At 42.9% G+C, this 23,763-nt stretch overlaps 1 protein-coding gene across 1 annotated transcript in view; it reads right to left on the bottom strand.

Moving 5' to 3' along the window:
- thsd7aa (thrombospondin, type I, domain containing 7Aa) overlaps nt 1–23,763 on the bottom strand; it is a gene marked incomplete at both ends in the record, with an annotated part of 104,201 nt that overhangs the window by 20,017 nt on the left and 60,421 nt on the right. Inside the window, 15 exons of the mRNA XM_083981569.1 lie at nt 163–308; nt 4,586–4,703; nt 4,797–4,912; nt 5,073–5,214; nt 5,434–5,587; nt 6,311–6,444; nt 6,994–7,172; nt 10,315–10,581; nt 11,573–11,767; nt 15,051–15,154; nt 15,408–15,540; nt 16,553–16,668; nt 19,319–19,559; nt 21,616–21,654; nt 21,826–22,020. Coding sequence (XP_083837695.1) covers nt 163–308; nt 4,586–4,703; nt 4,797–4,912; nt 5,073–5,214; nt 5,434–5,587; nt 6,311–6,444; nt 6,994–7,172; nt 10,315–10,581; nt 11,573–11,767; nt 15,051–15,154; nt 15,408–15,540; nt 16,553–16,668; nt 19,319–19,559; nt 21,616–21,654; nt 21,826–22,020 — 2,279 coding nt within the window. The remainder of the gene's footprint in view (nt 1–162; nt 309–4,585; nt 4,704–4,796; nt 4,913–5,072; nt 5,215–5,433; nt 5,588–6,310; nt 6,445–6,993; nt 7,173–10,314; nt 10,582–11,572; nt 11,768–15,050; nt 15,155–15,407; nt 15,541–16,552; nt 16,669–19,318; nt 19,560–21,615; nt 21,655–21,825; nt 22,021–23,763) is intronic.

The following is a 23,763-nucleotide window of genomic DNA, read 5'->3' on the forward strand; positions in this document are numbered from 1 at the left end:
AGTAATGACACAGTTTGTCTGAGAATGGGTGGACATTGGACAACTAATAATAATAGTAATGTCATCAGTGTATATGAGTCGAAATTGACTGTGCAGCAATGAGAGAAAAACAGACATAACATATCAATCCAATCCAATAGACAGCCACCCATGGTGACTGACCTCAGACTTGCACTCAGACCAGATGCTGTATCTCCAGCTGTAGCAGGGTTTGACCAGGCACGGCTTCCACTGCTCCATCTGGGACGGGCAGGGTCTCCCGTCCCCCTGAGGAGCCTGGACCACCGTCCGTCTCCTCCACAGCTTCCCTGCAGGACACAAGAGAAGAAGAGCTCTACTTCAGAGAGTTCAAGTCTCTTTGTGTCTAAGCTTTACAGACAAGAATGAATCAGAGTTGATGACCTCTGTGGACTTATACCTGTAGCAGTTAAATGAAGACAGTGGACTACAGTGCTGGATGTAATTAAACACAGAAGGACTGATTTAGCAATATTCGTTCAAATGTAGTCTGATCTCCACTGTTGCCATATTTACTTTTTAGCACAAGCATACATGGAAGCTGATCCCAGGTAGGTACACACAAGCTGAAGAGGGAGAACTGAAGTCAATCTCTTGGTAAGATGGAAAAGTGTAGACCACTAATTAAGACTGAGCTACAATTACAAACATTGACAGATGTGGTATTTCTCTACTGCCTCATGAGATAATCACAATCTAATGCTCATGTCAACAGCATTAATTCCATCAGAGCGACTACAGTCATGTCAAACTCAGTGTTGTGTGAAAATGACAAAGCCCAGGAGTCAGGACTACTGCTGACACAGGACATACTGTAAAACCTGTGCTTCAGGCTTACAATGAATGAGGAGAGAGATACAATATGATGAATCTGAGGTCCTGGGCAGCTCATTACATTGCTCCTCCTACTTTGTGTCTCCAGACAAATTGATAGTAAATTATGTGTTGTGATTTCCTCAGCTGCTTTGTTTTTTCTGTATTTGGACAACATCGTCACTGTCTCCAAAACCCTCTCTCATCACATGTCTCATGTTTGCCAACTTTTACCAAACAGACAACCAAACTCAGTTTGCTAAATGTTTGCTCTGAACTTTTTGTAACCCTGTTGATTTTGTGCTTCAGATAAAAACTCCTGCTGTCCTGTCCTCCTGTCTGCACTTGGCAGCTTGGATGTTTGCCTGTGAATGCATCTCTGGCATTATCCTGCCAGGCAGTCTGCAGCCCCATGTCCTCAGCGTTGGATGACTTTAAGTCATAAATTAAAAGGTGTAATACAGACTTTTTGGATTATACCAAAATCATATGAATGTTTTTTTGACAGTCATACTAGTCCTGTAGAATTCAGATGCTTCGAGTCACCTTGAACCTTGAACCTTGAGGAAGAATGACTTACACTGAAGGGGAAACAGACTTTTTCACCTTCTTACTGAAAGCCAGTCAGCAGACTCACATGGATGGAAGTAAATCTGTGTCATTGGATTTTGAATTCGAATTTCTAGCACTGATTTTTTGTTTTTGTGCATCAAAATCAGACATTGAAATTTAAACGCAATGAAATCTATAGCAATCGGGGCGGTGCGTGGCGCAGTGGTTAAGGCGGCTGCCCCATGTAGAGGCTACAGTCCTCAACGCAGGCGTCCCCGGTTCAAATCCTGCGTCGGGCAGACCTTTCCTGCATGTCATTCCCCCTCTCTCTGTCTCCCCCTTTCCTGTCTATCTCTACTGTGTGCTATCAAATAAAGGCATAAACGCCAAAAAAATATACTTCAAAAAAAGAAAAAAAAATACCATTGAATTAAAAAAAACAAAAAAAACTGTCTTTTGACTACATGTCAAAAATTCATTGTAAAAAAAATCAATGTCTCAAAAAAATCCATGCAAAGCAATCTGATCCAGTCTAAAAGGATTAAGTTCCAGTTTCCTAACAAAAGGTTCACCATCTCTGACATCCAGCCTTCAGCTGCTTTGTTCACTTGTTGCTCTGCAGAGGATGCTAGCGCCTCATGCCCACAGGTTTTCATGCTTCAGTGGTCTCCCTGCAGGTGGACATGGCAGAGTTTGGTGCTGAGCGGTGGGTGGCAGCGAGGGGCCGCTGAGTGAAAGACGCCTCGTGCCAACCGCATCTATCAGTGTTTGGCTGGAGGAAACACAAAGCAGCAGCAGTTATCTGTGCACCCAGATTGAGTTACAACTGGTGTTTTAACACCAACTGATTCATTACGGCACCTTGCTGCTTCAAGGTATGTTTGTTTGTTTGATATAAATAAACCCAGCTCATTAGTATTCCTGGCTCAGGAACAGAAATGAGCTTCTCCGGGGAAGTGTGTCCTAACGGCAGCCTGGGGATAAAAAGACACACATGAAGGAAAGCAAGAAGGGGCTCTCTGCTCGTGGTCTAGCTGCTGTCCGATAAAAAGGAAAACCCCTTTTCTCCTGGGGACAGATTAAGGTTTACACAATAGCTAAGTCTGTATTGGTTTCATGCTTACTACCTGCTCTTGTTGCTTCAGACTGCTGCTGGTTTCAAGGATTTATGGAGAGCAGAGCGCTCCCTCAGCTCCACAGCTCAGACTCATAATGGAACACCAATCAATAGCCTGATCCTATAGAATTACATGAGAGGACATTATTATCTCTTCTCTCATTTGGTAAAGACTCTAATATCATCGTTTTTGGTCTCGACCAGTATTATTGTCAGAGGCAGACAATTTTTTAGGGAGTAACAGATATTATGTTCTCAAAGCTGTGTGAAGAGGCTGCTATGGGGACTGGAGCACTGGCTGAAAACTGCTTTAAAATTGAAATAATTACATATGGGTGTGGCAAAATGACTTGACAGCACCCTCTATAATTCCCACCACCAGGGTTTCACCAACATGAAAACCGGTGGTCACATGTAACCTGCCAAGACTTACACAAAGCTCACAGACTGAGCCCAGAAGGAAGGCAGCCATTTTTAATTTAATATGCAATTTAGGTGCTGTTACCCATGACGGTGTGTTAGGGCCAAAAAGAAAAAGAGGAAACAACCTGGAAGAGAGATGGAGGAGTGATTCAGTCACAAATGTATGAGGAAAAAACTGAGATATTCCCTGACACGATGAAGTCATCAATGTGAAGAAATCTTCAGTTGAAAAAGCAAGAAAAATATATTTTCAAATGAAACTGAGAGCAGTAATGAACAGGCCCTTCAGGCTCCTGGGCCCTGCAGGTGGAGCTCGCAGCACGTGAAGCTGCTGCTATATTATTTCATAACATCTGCAATCACTTCTTTATGCATGTTGTGACCCAGGTGGAGGTGGGTGTGAGAGCTGTGTGGGATTAGTCCATCAAAGTGTGAAACATGACATTTCCTGTTACCACAAGTGGGTGCTTTTATTTCGATTCAATCTTTCTAAATGGATGTATTCAGGGAAGTACTTTTCTCAGAAACAGAAGCTTAGAAGCCATTTGGACAATGTGTGTTATGTGTTTTATGGCCACTGCCATGCCAACGCCTTCTGATGACAACACATGCTTTTAATAACATTGAATCACAAAGGTCTTAAAGCTGAGGCTGACTTAATGTATGATTTGTACAGCATGCTGTAAGTATACCTATAGTTTACTTTCCTAAGTCTGGAGCAAACAAAGCAATGGTCAGTTGCTCCAGAACTGTTCCTTAGTCTACAGGTTTTACAGAGGGGGTCTTGGACTCCAGGAACCTCCAGCTGGACACTAGTATAGTTGTTCACAGCAAAGCATGATAAACTATATAAGACACTACGTATGTGATCTGACTGGCAACAATAGATATATACGCGTAGATGCCGCATTCGGGCTTGTCAGGCACGTCAACACAGCCGCCATCTTGGGTCGGGGTTTCTGACCACAGATATACATCTGACTAGCAGTCAGACCTGGTCAGACCCTTGTAGAACAAATTTTAGTGTATGTATGCATGTGGGTGTGTGTCTGAGTATTTAAATGTATGTTTAATATATTAAAAAAATTATCAATCTATGTTAGGGCTGACCCAAAAAATTCATTCATTCGTTGCCATGATAATCGATCATGAAGTCCATGATCGATTGTTTTTTTTTTCTTCCTTTTTTCCTTTTTGACAACGGTTCTCATCGGCAATTGTTACATTAAAATGAGTAGGCTACTTGGCATCCTGGAAACCTGCCTGATTTTGGAGATATGCAGTGTTTGTTTGCCATTAATTTCATTATTTCCGCTACGATCGCGCCGGCATCTATATCTACTGTATGACTGGCAACAAGGAGGGAGTTGTACTTGTAGTTGTGACAACTCTGCTGCCTGTGGCCATGTGGCAGATTTTGGCAGATTTCGATCTCTCACAGCAACTCGTTAGTTTGCATCACAGTTTCAGTGTTAATTCAGTCAGGTTGAGTTTGAGTTTGCACATGGGTTGGGTTGAAAAGGCTAACAGCACCACCGAGAACATTTCAAAGAGGTTCAAGTACCCAGGCAATTTTACCTACATGCACGGAAATTGGTAAGCAAATAGAATATGTGAAGATACACATATTCTATAAACTTTCATAGACTCAGAGAGACATACCTGCCAGCCCACAGCTGTGAGAGCACTCAGACCAGGGTGACCAGTCAGACAGCTGGCAGTTGACGGGACACTCCACCACACAGGAAGCGTTCATCTGCCACTTCCTCTCCAGGCCCAGCTGCAAGACAACACCCTGGGTTTATTAACTCTGCTTTTGAATTCAACTAGATCAAAATAGGGTTTTGAGAAAAGCAAGTGACACGGTTCTCACCTCTTTGCAGAACTTGAGGTCAACAGATTTACCATCGCTACGTACGCAGTCCAGCATGCGGGTTTTGATGCCGTTTCCACACACTGCTCTGTCACTCAGCTGACAGGTGCTCCAATCTGCAGAACAAAAAGGTCAATGTCACCTCAACCCTCTAAAGTCTGCATCGTAAGCAGTGATAGTAATAACGGTGTTACTAATGGAGCCTTCCATAACTAACAACTTTCAAAAATCAAGGTGCCCAACGCTGATCGTAAGCTGCTGCTGGTGGAGTCGTACCGGTGATGTTGTAGGAGTAGTGGAAGCAGTTGCTGTTGAGTTTGCAGGGTTCGGTCTCTGTAGTTGGAGGACACTCCTTCCCCTCTCCAGGCTGGCGGAGTGGGTACGCACTCCTCTCCCGACTGCTGTTCCCATTGCACGGCTGAGAGACACAACAGGAAATCATCATGTTTCATTTATTCCTCCTGTCACAGGACTGTTAAAGTGTTAAAGTCCTTATGTGCTGTAAAACACATCTCATCAGTCTGTTCATAGTCTTGCTGTTCACTCTCTGCCACACTGTCTTATCCTCTCATGTAAACAACATGGAGCACAGTGTGGAGGAATACAACAGCAGACAAAGTAAATACACCATTCTTACAAGTGCACAGGGGCTCCATGCTTCCCAGTCGGACAGCACGCAGTCCTCGGGGCAGGGCAGTCGGCTGTTGCGGGCCCCCAGGGGCATCTCCTCTGGGTCGCACAAGTAGTCCTCCACCTGCTCCGAGGGTCCATCTATAGTGTTGAGCATACACCTGGACAGAGACAGGTTCAGTCAGAGCGCTGTCTGTCTCTGCAGAAGCAGCAGTCTGTGACAGACATCACACCCACAGCAGGGGTGATCGATAGGAACACTATTCTACAGGACAAATGGTTGGCATGGGTGGAAGTCTCACTTCATTACAGGTGGACACTACTGACTCAGTTCCTTCTTGATTATTGCGATCCACTTAAACCATTATGTACTGGTATGAAATGTGTAAAAGGTTAAAGGTCCAATGTGTAAAATGGGGGTAAAACCATGATATCCTGCATTCAGATTCTAGATTGCAGCACTCACTCACTCGTTCGCTCGCACACATAACAGAAAAATTATAATGGCTAAGAAAACCAAATAAATTTTACTTTATAGCAATTATACACTTATACAAATATATTAATGGGTAGTATATTTAGATTTTGCCAATAAACCTTGACAATTATTACACACTGGACCTTTAAATACTCTCCCTGCCCTCAGCCTCTGTATGCACAGCTCTGCTCTCTGTCTCCTTTGTGTTAACAGTTTCTGAAATGCTTCATTCCTTTCTAATGAAGTTTAAATCAAATGGATTTAATATAAGAGGAGGATCACTGGAGTGTTGCTCCCACCAGGCAGGTAAGTATGTTCATGTCAAACTGGCCACTGAGGAACTTCAAATCGCTCATCAGATGAACTGGGTGTCAGACTGTGGAGACATGTTTGGGATTGTTCTCACCTGACTTTCCTGGTCTGAACACCTTCACCACAGTTGTCCTTCAGATCCACATTGCTGACTTTCCATACACTCCATGGTTCTGCCATCCAGATGTACTGTCCACAGTCACTGAGGCATGGCACCACTTCATATACCTGACACACACAAACACCAGTTACCCACCTGACGTCACAAGGGAATGTGAAGTTTGGCAACACGATCTGTGTCAGCTGAATTCTAAATGTGTTTTCAGATCTAGAACTTGATTATTTAAAGTGGTGATGAATAATAAATACCTAAATATAAATATTTAATATATAAAAATGTGTATTTGTATTGAATGACAAATTAAATTAACATCTGATTTGACAGGAAATCCCCAGTTCGGACAAAAGATAATCTAAATTTTAAAGTAGTAGCTATTATAAAAAAGTTGAAATAAACAAGACAAACCATGAAACAATCAAAAAGAAGTATGAGTGTAGCTACCTGAGCCTGTGGGTGGAATCCATTCACCAAGGAAGAGAAGAGAAAAACAGAATAAAGGTCATTCCAATTATTGTAGAAGTTTGAAATTGCAGGAATTAAACAAAACATACATTTATGGCAACATTATAAAAAATGAAATATCCCTCCCCACAGAGACGAGCACTGAAATACAGCTTCAACAGGAATCCCCCAGTTCAAAGTGAGCTTGTCCTTACCTGGTTGACGTGGTCCAGTTTAGGACACGGCCTGCCGCCATTATAGGGCTTTTCTCTGAGCCACTTGGAGCGCACTTTGACACCACTACCACAGGACTTGCTGCAGCGCGACCAGTTGGACCACTCACTCAGTTTGCAGTCAGATGGACAGGGGATGATACACGCCTCCTCAATATACCCTGTAACCATGACAAACAAGTGAACACTGTGATTAAACCCACACTGTAAGAGATGTTTGAGGATTTTTTTTATGGATGGACATTGTTTCAAATATTTGTATTATGAAGCATCAACTTGTATAAGACGGATGATTTGGTGCTCTCACTATATGAATCCAAACTTGTAAATTAGACAGACTAGAGCAGACTCAACTATTTGTATACCAAATCTCTAACTTCTGCCTCTTAGGGTCCCTCAGTCAAAACGATAACAAAAGAGGACATTGGGTGATGTCATGAATAACAGCATAGGTCCTCTGGAGTTTTCTTTACCACCATTAAGCTCGACCTGGTTTGGATTCTTTCAGTAGAAACTAGTGCTGTCAAATGATTTTAAGTCAGTGTTTCATCGACGCTGTGAGGCAGACAGAAGCATCAGGGAAGGTTGGGAGCTTAGACTGCTGCTAACCTATGTCTGGATTATTTCTCTCATAATTCAAGATCCAAATGCTCAGGAGGTTTTTACCATCAGATGAATGATTCACAGAGGTGTCCTCTTGTACATAACAAAGGGATTAAAAGAGATTCATTTTAAAAATCGGGGCTTTACAGACAGACACGTTTCAGCAGACACAGGAGGACAGGGTGTCTCCAGCTGCTGGAGCTGAGCTGTCTAACATTTACTCAGCTCTTTGCTCTGCATCCATGACTACAGTCCTTCGTCTGGGTAAAATTAGCTCTGAGCTGGGTCAAAACTGCATCTATTCTGAGTGAGGTTTTGAGTCAAGCTTGATTCATTATATTAAAATCAAATGCGCAATAACACCCAAGCTTTGTCTCAATGACTCCCCTGAAAAGTGTGCCAGTCCCCAGGGTATACACCGCACAACACTGTTGACAACACTCTGTCTGTACCTACCTAGCCACGCTGCTGGCTGCAGCTTCTGCCATCTTGCTTTGCCACATGCTATTTTTTTTATTTTTATAAGCCGAGTCAAAATCAAATCTACCAAAACAGCAAAACTGCCTCAGAGTATTTTTTGCAATTTTTAATTACGATTGTTGGACCTCGGCCCGTTTAAAACTGGTCTGCCAGCTGGGTTCATCAGGAGCCACAGAGCAGAGAGAGTGTCAACCAACTAACTCTGTGAAGAGCAAGGAAACTGAAGCCACACAGCCTAAGTGCCCCCCCCCCCCCCCCCCCCACCCAAATATTAAAGGTATAATATGTAGGAATTACCCCCATAGCGGTGCGGTTGCATATCAGAACGTATTCTTGATGTTGCATTCACGTGAAATCGGGCAGACGTCAGACAGACAACAGACGCTGCATGTAACAGGATAAACAAGCGTCTATGTAAACAAGTGGTCCGTCAGCACAAGGCAAAACAATACAGGCGTGACAATATGTTGTCATGGTGATGTCGTATTGTTTACCTGACCCACGTTTCACCGCCTTTCTCTCGTCCTGTAAAATGACATCTGGTTGGTTTGCCGACGGCCGTCTGCCTGACTGCACCTGAATGCAACATCAGTGCCTCCGTCCTTCCTCACACTACACAGTGGTGACAGTTTTAACAGGCGCTACCTGGAAAACTTTCTCCCCGAGCCGACAGCTCCGCTGAGTTTCTGTGGTTACCTACGGTCACGCTGCCACTGAACGTAAAAAATGGCAACATGGCCGCCTCGGTTCGGTGCGTCGCCCACTTATGTATTTGTAACGACTTGTAACAACTCATTCTAAGGTACGAGAAAGCTTTCGTTTGTATGCGGGTGTGATTCGACTTCAGTGAAATACGTATTTATGAAAGCAATATTTGATTTTTGCTAATAAAAAGCTAAATAAGTTACATACTGGGGCTTTAAAAAAAAATAAAAAAGGTGATGAACCTGGAACAAGTGCAGTGGGAGAGGACCTGCCAGACAGTAAGGTCAATAGAAGGTAATAAACAGCAACTGATTTTAACTTCCATTAGCTATATGAACCAGCCACAACACATTCCCTGGCAGAAACAGGTAGAGAGCTCCAGCTGCAGTCTGTACTGTAGGTGACAGCGGAGCAGGAGAGCCAGCTGACACAATGACAGGTTTAGATGAGAGTGATGCAGGAGGAGGGGGGGGGGGCTGCCTGACCCGGAGAGGAGGGGCAGATCCAGGCTGCAGGTCAGAGAGAAGAGAGCGAGTCGTGGGAGCATCAGATTATCTCATGCACAGGCATCTGTCTTGCCCTGTAGACTTGGTAATGTAACTAGGTCTAGTTTAGCGTACGTAGCACAGCTTAGTAAAGGGCCTTCCAGCTTCGTGGGTGTAGGCCTATGTATTGATTTAATTCACTCTATAACTTGAGCTCTGGTGTTGTGTCTGTTTGTAGTCAGATAACTCCTGATAAATGAACACTCCTCTGTTATCCTCCCTCACATCCCACAGCCTGCTCCTACAGCCCATCTTTGATTCAGCCTTTGTTTGAAGACAAAAGGACCGTCTACAACCCGCCAGCTTGGCTTTGTCTGATTTGCCACACACACACATGTTTGTAGATAAGGTTAGATTCATGTTTTCTCATTTCATTTTAGTAGTTGTTTCAATAAATATTTTTATTTGAACCAATGTGACCATTACAACGTGAAACCTGATGAACTTATTATAACTATGTTGTTATCTAAGAAACTGGTTGTAAAGCATGGTGATAGTGATCACAACCTACAGGACAGATGACAGTAGAGCTTTTAAATGTTTTTAAAGGGACATTGTGTAACTTCTCCTGTTATCTATTCACGAAAATCGATTATTTCATTCAAAAGTATGTTTTTCATTAATCAGTAATCACCCCCATCAACAAACTGAAGTGTTCTGGTAAGCTCTGAATTTACCGTTCATATCATATATATGGGAGTAATTCCTACACAATTAACCTTTAAATAATTGATACTGTAGGGTTAGTCAATCAATGAGCTCCTAAATTATTTGATACAGAGCAAAAGGGAAAATAAAATCTTTATTAGCTCTGCAGGAGCAGCCACTGAGACGCAACAACAAATCAACCAGAGCAGCTGAGGCTGGTTTATATTAGTGAAGATTCTCTTAATCCTGATGAAGTCCACGTTTGTGTTGCACAGTCTTGGTACATGTGTGTAAATGAGACAGTCAGGGATGTTAGACTCACCGTGGCTGTTGCAGCGAGACGTCTCCACTACGCGGTTGTCCTGGTCGTAGCACACCATGGCCTGGTAACGGTAGCCCTGACCACACTCCTTGATGTCCCCCTGGACCTTCATGCCCAGCTGACCCTCCATGCGGCTGCCTTCAGGAAGGATGCAGTCTGACCAGTTGCCCACAGGCTGGGCATTGTATTTGTTACATGGGCAGTACTGAGTCTCACTCAGTGGATACATCTGGTGGTTTTTACACTGCTCGCGCTTTTTGCTTTTGCCTGAAAAAAAAAGAAGTAACGGTAAGCATTAACATACATAGGACCTGACATCAAGATACAGTACTTCTTGAACAAGGTGTTAACACATTGACAGTCTTGTTTGACTTAAGCAGTTTGGGAATTTAAAGGACAATTCCGGGCAAATTCAACTCGGGGTGGTATTTTCCTAACATTTTAGGTCTAAAAGAAGGAATCTGAAGATTTTCAGTTTAATTGCTCCTGTTTTGCAGTTAGTCTGTCCCCACATCACCATGGCAGCGATGAATGGGAGCGGATGGAAGTTCCACTGCTTAGGCTGTTTACATCCCTCAGAGCTGCAGTTTTTTCCCACAGACAGCGTCAGATGGCGACTCAAACATGCACCGAGAAGTTTGTTTATTTAAAACTGTACCTTAAAATGACTTTTTTTCACATTCACTGAATCATGGTTATTATAGTTCACTAAAACTAAGACTAAAACTAAGATTAGCAGAGAAAAAATAATTTAGTAAACTGAAATACAGTAAATGAGAACTAAATCAAAACTACAATGAATAATGTAACTAAAACTAAAGTAGAGTCAGATAACATTAGCTTAGTTGTAGTTTCCGTCTAAAGCTGCAGGAAGAAAGCGCCGCAGCTCAATATGGGACGACTTGGAGTACGACCCACAGGTAGATAAGAGTGAATGGAACCTGATGAGGACTGATGGGAACATTATGGGATGCAACTAAAAGGGAAAAAGTTCATTTTCAGAGGTCTGACAGAGGCTTTCTCCTAAAACCTGAAAAACTAAGACTAAATAAAAACTAGTCAATTCCTCAAAATAAAAACTAAACTAAAGCTGCTTCAACACTTGTTGAACTAACTAAAACTAAACTGAAATAAAAAAGCGAACTGAAAAAATTAATAAAAATAAAAACTAATTAAAATGTTAAAACTATAATAACCTTGACACTGATCTCCCTGATATAATCCAGAGCGCATGTTGAAGTCACAGACTGCCACTCACCCAGTAGCACCCTCTTGCGGGTCCTGACGCCCACACAGTCGGCCGTGCAGGAGGAGAACTTGGACCAGCTGCTGAGTTGACAGTCTTCCTGGCAGGGCTGCTGGCAGTGCTGGATGAGCGGCGGCATGGAGCCAGCGGACTGGAAACAGGCTTCGATGTCTGACTGCCCGCCGTCCTGCTTGCGGCACGAGACGGCTAGAGGGAAGACAAGGATGCGTTTTGTGTGATTAGAACATGAAAATCATCTGTGTTCATAACAGGTTGTTGGATCTGATGCTGCAGCTTCTACGCTTCAGTTTTACCCCCAGGTGTTGTTGAGAACGGTTAGATGTTTTCACACCGGGAAGGTCCGTTAGTTCACCTGCTTTGGTCCGGACCAAATGCAATGTTTACTTCTGTTTGTCTGGTGCGGGTCACTTTCAAATTGCACTTTCTGCATAACCAGAATTTGTAAACAAAGCCACATGTATGTTGAATGTTGATGTTCAATCATTGGTCAGAAACGTCTGGGGCGGGGCAAAGCAGGGCGGGATAAGTGGAAGTAAACAATCATGGAGAGTCTACACACTGTAGGGGAGAGTGGGGTAAGTTGAGCCACCCCATGTTGCTAGGAAACCATAAGAAAAATTTAGCATTTTACCAAATATTTGGGAGGAAAGGCTTAATTTCATGGAGTCTGTGAAGGTTCAGAACCACATGAGTAAAGTGTTGTGACATTTATGTCCAAAAACACATTTTTCACTCTAGAAAGTGAATTCAGTCGATCATAAGTTTCATGAGAATTGTGTTTAGACCAAAAGAGATAATTATAAATTTGTTTTATACATCTATTGTGGTATCCATGACCATGAGCTACAAAACGAGGTAGTAAACCTAGCATGGAAGTTCACCATTTTAGCTGTGGGGACTAATAAAGTCAATATACTGTAGCTCGAGTCACGGGTAAGTTGAGCCACCTGCCCAAATACACTTAGTGTATTTGTCTGTATATGTCCTAATTATTAAATCAATTTTAATTTCAATTTTTAGTTTATGATTACAATAAGTATGTTCCAGAGAACAGGCAAAGCTGTTCATGATTAGCCAAGCTTTACTTTCAAAGAGAAAGATGAGGGATTCTTCCCAGGATGTGATATGATCGCAAAAAAATCCCAAACGTCAGTCTCAGCCTGGTCAGATGCTACATGAACTGATGAAGCCTCTTGGATGAGAGGTGAAACGTCTTCCCAGACAAATAACCAAGTCCCTTTCGATTTAACCTCCTTTGAGATACTATGACCTGGACAAATGAGAATATGCACAGGGTCAGTGAGTTGGTGTCTCAGCAGGAGGACCCAGCAGTTCACCTGTAACCTGGACAGTAAATGGGGATTTGGGAGATGGATGGAAGGGAAGGAGGAACTTACCCTGCTCCTATGCTCAACTTGAACTTACACCATACACAGGGTAAGTTGAGCCACAAGACAGTTATGTTTACACTCATTCTGTTTGTTTGTAGGGATGCATAACACCCTGGAATATGTTAGTTAGCAACAATACTATCATTGTCTTGATGTAGTGATCCTGAATATGAAAAGCGGCCCATCTTCCCACTCTCCCCTACTCATTCTGATACTGTTCTGGTTCATACACCTCAGACATTCACAAGACATCTTGACCCACCCTCCCTTCTTCCCTCGTCTAAGCACCTCCTGGCTACAGCCTCCTCCCGGATCATCCTCACTCTCATCCCTCCATCCTTCCCTCCCTTCCTCCATCCCTCTCTTCTTAACCAGCACATTCCCTTTCAGATCTCCTCCAAGGCATCGTCTGGGGGGCATGGATCCAGCTTGGATGGAACAACACCGAGACGGAACCCCCACTCTGAGTCTCCAGTTCATCCTTCCAGACCAGCAGCGCCGACATCAACCTTCCCTCACCTTTTCCACTCTGTACAATATCGTTCATTCATCCTCAACATTCCATCCCATTAAATCATCTAATGGCACATTGTTGCGTAGTCCTTGCTAGTGAATACAACGTGAGTTTTACTTTGTTTGCTCTGCTCCTGAGTTTGATTGATTGAGCCTGTTTAAAATTAACTGTACAAAGCAGGTGTGGGAACTTACAGTAAGAACAGCTCTCTAATAACTTCAGAGAAGTGAAGTGCGTTTCCATCACAAACAGTGGAACAGACTTGTAAATGTACTGTGTTACAATCCATTACTGCGCTCTACACACACACTTTTGACACACAAGATTAAGAGAGTTGCTTTTAAATGACCAAAGGGAGATGTGCAGTGTAATAGAGTGGTTTACATCCTCTGGGCGTCAGTCTTCTCACACACTGCGTAGACGGCTTAAAACTGACCTTACACCCACAGGAGCTGCACACACTCAAACACACACACACACACACTGATGGGAAGTACTAGAGCTGTAAATGACTATGGCCTTTCACGTGCTGTATTGAATGAATGGGTGAACGGTAAGAGGCCTCTATTGAATTGTCTGTGCTCAGCTCAGGGTGTACTGTTACAGGTAATGGTACATAATGACAAGAACCTTCCAAAATGGAGGAGCAGGATGCTGATTATAGGAATCAGATAATGGCCTCCAAGACCAGGAGTGTGTGCACTGGTAACTAATGAATTGGCTTAATTCCCACTAAGCAACACAGCTGAGAACAGACCATGTTCTTAAAGATATAAAAAACAGATCCTGTTGACCATGCTGTGAAGGACAGACACATAAATGAATGCTGATGTATCTATGTTACTGTAATTTATGGATATTAAAACCACTCAATTTGACATTTGGGTGATTCGCCAATTTGTTGTAAAAAGGAAAATATCTGCATGTCATTTTATCACTGCATCCTATACAGTTCTAGATTTTAGGTCCAATGTTACAGTGTATTGGTCAATGCCAGATTATTATTGCATGGGAAGGTAGTACCAGGCTAGTTGCATAAAACAATTATGTAAATTACATTTTCGGTATTTCCAGGTTCACTGTGATGAATTTTGCCCATCACAAGATTCTGCAAACTGATTATGAAATTATTACAACAAGTGTTTCCAAACCGTTATAGCTTTTTACCAAAGGGAGCAGATTTCTCTCAATATTATAAGTGTGAACAAACGAACAATTCACGGTAAGAAATGCTATGTAATCTGAAAAGATAGATAGATAGATAGATAGATAGATAGATAGATAGATAGATAGATAGATAGATAGATAGATAGATAGATAGATAGATAGATAGATAGATAGATAGATAGATAGACAGACACAAAATACTATTTTAAACTCATAGAAATATCCTTCAGTGTCAACATGACTGCAATTACATTTTGTGTGATTTATTAAAACAGGCATTTGTGAATCACTTTTGTTTTTATGAAGAAAAAAAACCAAAGACTGCTCTGTGTTGGGACTCCAGCAGATGTGAGATGTGGGACGTGTGATGGTCAAACTGTAACGTGTCTGTCCTCACCTCGGATCTGTAACCCTGGTCCACACGTCTCCTCCGCTCCCGGACTGTCCTGACGAACGGTCCACGGAACAAGCTGGCATCGCCGCCACTTGTGAGTTTTCCATCTAAAGAAGAAGTGCAACGAGAATCAGAGGTGTCCTGCATTTGAAGAGCAGGGGTGAAATTTGAATCCATGCACTAGATAAAAGGCATAACTAAAAGCCCAAAGGTAGCCTATTTTGTAGAAATTTTGTGTTGTTTATCTGTTTATCTGAATTGAACTGTCAGGCAAGGCCATTTTGGAATCTGTTTGTGGAAAACTTCAGTTGTTCTTAACCACAACATAACAATAGAGTACTGTCAACAGGGAGCAGTTACCTGTATCCCTGGCAGACGGACGGAGCATCACACTCTCTCTCCTGGCTCAGCACTTCGGGACAGTCCTGCCCCCCGTTGGCTGGTAACTGGATGGCAATACGTTTCCGATTCTGCTTCTTCTTAGTGTTACCACCTGAAGAAAGCCACAAGAACACACAACGCATTAGATTTTGTACCTAAGAGTTAACATTTATATCGAGACAGAGAAGCAGCAGTTATATTGACCATGCTGGGTCCTCTGCTCATGACTGCAGGTGCAGGAGTTCTACATGGGACTGGAGAGATTCCAGGATTTACTCAGCAGCTTTCGAGGAAACATGACACAGGATAGCAACAGCCACACACACATGTAACACTGAGACTGATGTGTGTGGGGCTCTTCTACTTCATTTAGCTTGTTTATGTGGAGACTAGGTTCCACATGGGCCGACACTCAGGGTCTCCTGCAGCTGTTTACTGCCACATACTGTATTATGGAAATATCACTCTTTGAAGGCTCTTTAACATATATTTAGGTGTTTGTCTTGCCTTCCAGCCCCCAAAATGTGAGAATTTACAAATAAATCTGTAATTTTCAGGCTCCCTAGATTGAAATCCATGTGGTTTTATGAGCTGTTCTCTCAGTTGTCTAATAATGATGTAATTAGTTTTTGAATTTGAATAAGGGGTGGGGCGGGGCAAACAGTGGTTCATTTGCATTTAAAGAGACAGGCACTGAAAGCAGCCGTTCTGTACAGGGCTGTTTTGAGAGGATGAAAAGAGCTGTGATGTTTGATCCTTGGGGGATTTTGACCAAAGCATGTCACAGACATGTCTGGGAACTATTTTAATTTGTGGAAAAGGGGCATAATATGTCTCCTTTAAATAGCCAAGAAATCTTCTTTCCTTTTAGAAAATAATGTCTTTGTGATCTTTAACAGTTTTTTTCACTGTGCTCCTGAATGCTGCTACTACCATGTAACATTTCCCTGGTGAACTCCTGAATAATACAACATTAAAAATCAATTTATCAACCCAACTCAGACTGGGTTTTTGGTATTCAGCCTCTCATAAAATCTTACACTAACATTTATCAACATCCAATCTTGACAGAACTGCAACTGGTCTGAGTGATACTGAAGCATCACTGTGTGGAATGAATCTACCTCGTTGACATGTTGACGGGCAGGGGCTCCACTCGCTGTACGGAGTAACAATACAGTCTCTCTTGCAGGGCAGTAAGCAGGGCCTGACGGTGTCTGGGCGCAGACTCTCTGGACACCTGGAAGTACATCACTGACATGCTCAGATACGCACACACAGCAGAGCAGGCTGCATTTGAAAGGGAGGCTGATGGAGGCAGCCACATGAAGCTGGATTCAGCGCAGGATTCAAGAAGAAAGGAACAGAGGTAGATTATAAAGAGGAGATGAAAGAATGGGATGATGGTTGAGAGATGGAGGAAAGACAGAGGGAAAGAAGCACTGAAAGACGGACAAACACGGAGGTGGAGTTGAACCAACGGATGATGATATTGGTAATCGACATCGTCTTTAGGTGATATTTGACTTGTTTATCCTGAAATTCTTCAAACGTCTTGATTTCTTTTCAGCAGCAGTGATATATCTAGATGCAAATAACATTGAACCTCCATGAAATCAGCTCACATCGCTGTTTTTTAGATCCAACCTAAGAATTTTGGCACATTTTTTTTTAAAACATAACAAATTAAATCCTTCTTTAAATAAAAATTCATGACACACATTGTTCAACAATATTTTAGAACAGTTCCTACAATATTTTACAGAAGAGTATTAGGGCCCCAAATGATTTTTGACTTTAATCTCAGAATTCTGATGTATTTTGAATTTTGCAGCCGTGCTCATGCATCAGACAACTATAATACCACATGTCTGGAGGGGGTCCTCACACCCCGGCCACAGTGCTGCTGTCCCAAGGCAGCGGACTCACTGCTCAGCACGTAGCTGGAAGCTTAGGGGTAAGCACAGGAATAAAAAAAAACAAGATTCATTTCCATACACAGCACGGGGGCTGCTGGGGTTTGCCTGCATAGTGCTGCTTGTGCTGCCAGAATAATACCCCCACTCTGTTGAATTAACAAATAGATAATATTTGTTCATAGAATTTTGCCTCCGAGGGGGGGGGGGGGGGGGGGCAGACTCAGATGCTTCAAACAGCTGGCCAGCAGCTCATCAGCTTACACCTCTGCCAGCAACAGTGCAGCATGTCATGTGCAAACACCGTCTACAACCAAAAACAACTGCCTCTCACTTGTAGGACTGAGACTCTGTTTATCGTGCTAACACCTGAGGAGTTATCAGCATGGCACAAAACCCAGTGGAAATCGGCGTGCCTAGGTGGCAGTGTGCCACACAACACACAGCACCGCCAAGTCTGCACGCCTGTGTACAACCCAGTATTTTTTCCTCTTCTTCTTCTTCTTGATTTCCGGCAGGCTGTACGCCAGCCATCGTAATGCTGATCTCCGTGCCCTCCACAGGTCATAGCAATCGGAGCAGACTTTTGCGTTTTCCCCCTTTACATGGGGGAGCGTTTTTAAGATTTCCACTCTGGAGGGTCGTTTCACTTTTTTGCATTTTCAAGCCATTATTTTGCCGTTTTCATCCGCGAGCGTTGTCGTGAAGCTCGTTTCAAAAAACCGGCTGCTAATGGAAAAGGGAACAATCAGCAATCCTACTGCAGGGGACACATCATCCAGATGAATGACCATTTTCCTGCTGTGAAGTCTTTCAGAGCACAGACACTGCAGACACCTGTGAAGCATGGTGCACAGCTGCACCTGCAAGTGAGCTGCAGCAAAATAACATGATCTGTGTCCTCAGTCGGAACGGAAACATTAACTGAAGTGAGAGTGGAAGGAAGCACCCTCGTTCAAAAAACATGTTAGTTCTGGTGGGGGGAGGGGACAAGTGTGATCAGGATCCACTGAAAACTCTTTCTTGGTGGTGTGTTGGCTAGAATCAGGTCAGATTCATTTTTACAAGGCAGAGAGCAAAATAGTGGACAATAATAACCAGGTAGCTTACACAGGGCTCCTTTACTGTGGAACCAGCTCTCTCCATGGGTCAAAGAGGCAGACACTCTAACTACATTTAAGTCTAGGCTTAAGACCATCCTCTACAACAGAGCTTTTAGTTAGGGCTGGTTCAGGTAGCTCTGAACCATTTCATAGCTACGCTGCTATAGGCTTAGACTGCTGGGGGACACATCCAGTTACATGGAGCCCTCTCCTCTCCTCTCCTCTCCTCTCCTCTCCTCTCCTCTCCTCTCCTCTCCTCTCCTCTCAGCACATTTTCATTATCTGTTGCACTTTGTAGTTTGGCCTTGGTGTCTCGCACTCTCTCTGTGTTTCCACAGATCCACCGGAGCTCCATCTCTCTGCACCAACCACCGCCTGCATCGCCCACCCTTTCCCCTGCTGTTAGACCGGCCTGTACCGGCCGGTCTGCCATCCAGTCCTCCCATTAAGCTGGCCTGCTCTCCCTGCCTTTCCTCCATCAGCTCTTGTTAACATTTCCATGTTTCCCACATTCTGTGTTACAAACTGTTTTCTTGTCTGTAACAACATCTATTGCACGTCTGCCCGTCCTGGGTGAGGGATCCCTCCTCTGTTGCTCACCCTGAGGTTTCTCCCATTTTTTCCTGTTAAAAGGGTTTTCTATGGAGTTTTTCCTCAGTGGATGTGAGGGTCTAAGGGCAGAGGATGTTGTTATGATGCCATGTAAAGCCTTTTGAGACAAACTGTTTGTAAAAATGGGCTATACAAATAAAATTGCCTTGCCTTGCCTTGTCTTACAGCATAAAGATCCTGCTTCACACTGCAGAGAGGAGGGAAGACCACTCCCATCTGCACCTAAAGCCTGTGTCTGAAGAATTATGGGGACTCTTACTTTTTGGGAGGAACCTGGCCCACGTTGACCCGTATACAGATGACCTTGCGGGTTTGCATCCCCACCGAGCAGGAGGCATCCTCGCCGTGCGTTCGGCTCAGTGATGTGTTAGTGGCTGGGATGGAGGAGTCCTCTATGCACTGTCCCCACGGACTGGTCTGCCAGTGGTACACGGTGCAGGGATGGTCGTTGCAGTTCCTCAGCTCCTGCAGAGCGCTGATGTTGGGACAGAGAACTCCACCTGAGACACAGGGGAAGGGAACAAACCAGTGTCAGTGTTTCATCTGTACCACAGGCAATAAGAACTCTAATTAGCATTAACAGAGCACATTGGGAAACTGCTGGAAATTAACATACACAATAGTTTGGGCACCTCCTACTTGTAAAACACTGAGAACCTCATTAGCCCTCAATTGACCCCTCAGAACTTGTAAGAAAGAAACGAGCTGATAAATTCTCTAATTATTCAAATCTTGTGGCAGAGCTTGACAACCATGGGCTCTTCAAAGCATCTGATCGATAGAATCTGAAGATTAAGTAAAATTAAAAAGAAGGGAAATACTTAAGTATTTCCATCTTATCTAAAACACCATAACCAAGGAGCAGTTAAGTGGAACTCTAATGTAGTGCGCTGTTCTACCATGCAGCATGATGCAAACTGGTCCACATGTCAGAAACATCAGTACTCATTACTCATCATGTCAGTCGTATTTGAAGGAAACTATTGTGGACAGAGGTAGTTCCAGTGATGTTCCCTTCCCTGGCAGAGTTTGATGAAAAGAGCAGTCTACCAACTACCAGGTATAAGGGACATGAAACATCATATTCATAGAAGGACCAATATGTGAGGATGCAAATGTCATGCAGTCAGTCAAGCTGAATCAAGAATAGAAACCATCTAAGCAGATACAGAAAGTGTGTGCAAGCTGTGATATGTCCAAAGCAGTTCCTCAGCATCATCTCAGCAGGTGCCATTGTTATTGCTATTCAGTCAGTGCTATTGTTTCATTGTATTCCAGTGTTTGTGTCCTAACATCTGGGGAAACTGTCATGTCCATGACTGTTTGCTGTTGGGGTTGTGTTAACTGCTTTTCATTTGCTGTGGAATTGGCTTGAGGGTGCCCAAACTTTTGCTTTAGTTCTATCAATCAATTCTATCACCAACAACTCAACAGATGTACAGGGAACACTCCGTCAGTCAAGTAATAGTGATAGAAAACTAGGTTAGCTGTAAGGTGTCGAGTATTGATTTACCCTAAGATTTGATTTTCCCAATAATTTGTTCAAAAACAACAAAGCTGAAGCGGCAAAAGAGATAAAGCCAGAGGGTCTCTGGGGGGTTTCCACATGCAAGGATTGACAGAAATTCAATGACCAGTGGGAGAAGAATGTCTAGACAGAGCTAGCAGCTTAGACCCAGGTGGGATGTGTGCACCATGTGACCCACTTTATCTGGAAACCTTGTCATTAGCAGCTGCTGTCGCCATGAGGGAAGATAACCCCCCAGGAAGAAGGTCGGCTATTAGCACCTCAGAAGACACTGACCAACATCCAGCCCAGGGTGTGGGTTGGACATGAAGACACTGCAACACCACTCAGCATCTAGTGTCTTCATTTGAACTGTCCAGAGATGGTTGGATGATGGCTGCAATGAATAATGTCACTTTTTCTTATTGAGAATAAAAGTGATTTAGCTAAAAATATAAAGAAATTAATATATTAATATGTAAATGCAAAACTTTAACATTTTTGTAATAAAAATGCTATTTCTGTATTTGAAAAATACAGAAATAGCATTATAAAAAATAGGTACATGTAAAAATATGTGTATGGGAATAATATGTATCTATTTTTTTTCATTCCCACATATATTTATTAATTTGTGCATTTATGTATTTCTGTGTCTGCGTGTTTATTAGTGTTTTTTTCTTCTATTCTAAAATGTCAGGGATTTTGCTGAGCCAGCAGACCGCCACAACAAATGACCGTACATCAAGGTAGCTACATCTCTATTGCTAAATTCTATGTATGTAAATCATACGGGGACTACATACTACAGTACATCAGCAAGAAACCACTTGCTACCCTCTAACAATAGCAAATATGAATATACCGAAGACTGGACGCACCAACGACAGCAATGAAGGACCTTCAACAGAAAAAAAATACAAAATCCTTATGAATTATTTTTTTTTTACGTTTTACAATATGGAGTAAAACTAAAGATTGAGAACATGAGCTGAACATTTTTTTCTGTCTTATGTTGATCCTGCAGTTTGCTCTCCTTCACGTCTTACCCTGCATCACAGTGACCCACGCCACAATCTTTGCAGTCGCTGTAGAGCAACACACAGAATCATTTCACTTTAACATTTCTCATGTAGGAAGACGAAGCAAATGAGATGTGGGGGGGACTTTAAGAACATTCTATGATATAATGAGTCATTCAAAGATGTATTAGACTCAACCAATGTCCATAATCTACTGTGTTCTCTTTGTGCTCTTACCCTCTCCTGCGTTATAGGCCAGGATCGAGCGGGTTCTGGTCTGCTTGCCCTCTGTGTTTTTTCCAGAGCAGGTGTGTGAGCAAAGAGACCAGGGAGTCCAGGGGCTTAGAGCGCAGTCTTTTGGGCAAGGCACCTCGCAGATGGCAGGCATGGGCAGGATGGCATCACGGCAGAGCTGCCTCTCCACATATTTACCTGGATGAGGCAGAAGAAAAGTGTTAGCAATGTAGGAAAACTACGACAAAAGCAAAAAATGAACTGTTCCTATTTAGATTATGGAGTATCCAGTCATGCATACTGCATAATAACTCTGATATAGTGATATTAGTGATCCCTACATGCACAGAGGAGATCTTAGATTTCCCATATTAATTTTCAGGTTCATTACCACATGCATTGATTAGAGTAGCAATGCCACACAGTGTAGATTCTCAATGCCTACAGAAAGAATCATGATAAAATAATACTGTTTTGTTCACAGGGAACAAAGGTGACGCTTGGACCTAATCCATCCAGTGACAAACATCTGTGTCCTGTTTGTTTGACTTTTTATATCATTGAGTGTCAGTGTCAGAAACAAACAGCTTCACAAAACAATCCCATTGTCCACACAGTTCATTCTGTGATAGACAGGTGCTTTTACAGGACTTGTACCTGCTCATATTGGCCATCAGAAAATGTTCCACCAGCTGTTTTGTATGCACTAGGCTTCTTTTCACAAAGCTTTTTCACAGTTGGAGCCAATGTTTAAAACCCATTGTTGAATATCTAGGAAACAAATCTTTTGTGTTCACACCACACCAAACAGAGTCATAACAATGTCAAGTCAGCACTGCAAATATGAGACAATACACTTTGTAACTTGTCCTACAGGGAAATGTGACTTTTTCAGGTGCTGAAATGTGTAACAGTATACATAGTAATGAAACAAATGAATAACAAGCAGAGCACATACTGTAACAAAGCATAACCACAAATTACATATTGAACATCACATAATATTATGCAAAACAGTGATAAAAATTATTAAGAACATTACAAAGTGACAACCTCTGTAACACTGAAGCAACAAAAAGAGGCAGAGAAACAGCAGTCCAGGCTCTGTAGTGTGTTCCTGGTTAATATGGATCTTAAAGGGATAGTTCAGCTTTTTTGAAGTGGGGTTTTATGAGCTACAAATGCCCATTAAAGCAGATATCAGCTTCACGGCCGTTTCGGCTAATGCTGCGTTCAAGGCAGGCTTTTGAAACCGTAAGTTACAGCTTCAAGTCACAACTACGACTTGGTAGCGTTCCAGGTAACCCGTAGCTCGTGTTTTTACCATCCTGTTGTCTGTGAAAGTTCCCTATAACGGCCACTCGTAACTTCCGACCCGTGAACTCGTACCAGATCGAACTGGTATGACTTCACAGGAAGGAAAAACACAAAGTACGAGTTTCTTTGAACGCACCATGAGTTAGCAGCCCCCGCCCTTGTCAGGCATCAATTGGTCCTCGTGCTACGTCACCACATTCACGCGCATCCCTTGGCTGCACACACAGCCCTTCATGCCGTTCTCTCTCCTCATTGGATAACACTTGTATCCCACAAGGAAAATTTTCTCCTCGGGTTACAGCAGAGCAGAGTGACGGAGAGACTCGTGTTTAGGCTGAAATACTTCATGTAAGTGATTGCTGACGGAAAATAGGACTATTTAGGACTTATATTAACAAAAACATTCCACTGATATCTGCTTTAAGTACACTAGAGGTGTGAAGAGGTGGAATGATACAGCACGTCGTGGAGCCTGCCTGTGTGGAGGAGTACCGAGGAGTACTGAGTGAGTTGGTTAGTTCCAGATAAATAAATAAAAAAAATAATAATAATTTCCTATTATTATTATTATTATCTCTTAGGCGGCTAATATATGCTGGTTAATGGTCCCTCATTGACAACAGT

The sequence above is a fragment of the Trachurus trachurus genome (genome assembly GCF_905171665.1).
Source record: "Trachurus trachurus genome assembly, chromosome: 11".
NCBI classification, from domain to species: Eukaryota; Metazoa; Chordata; class Actinopteri; order Carangiformes; family Carangidae; genus Trachurus; species Trachurus trachurus.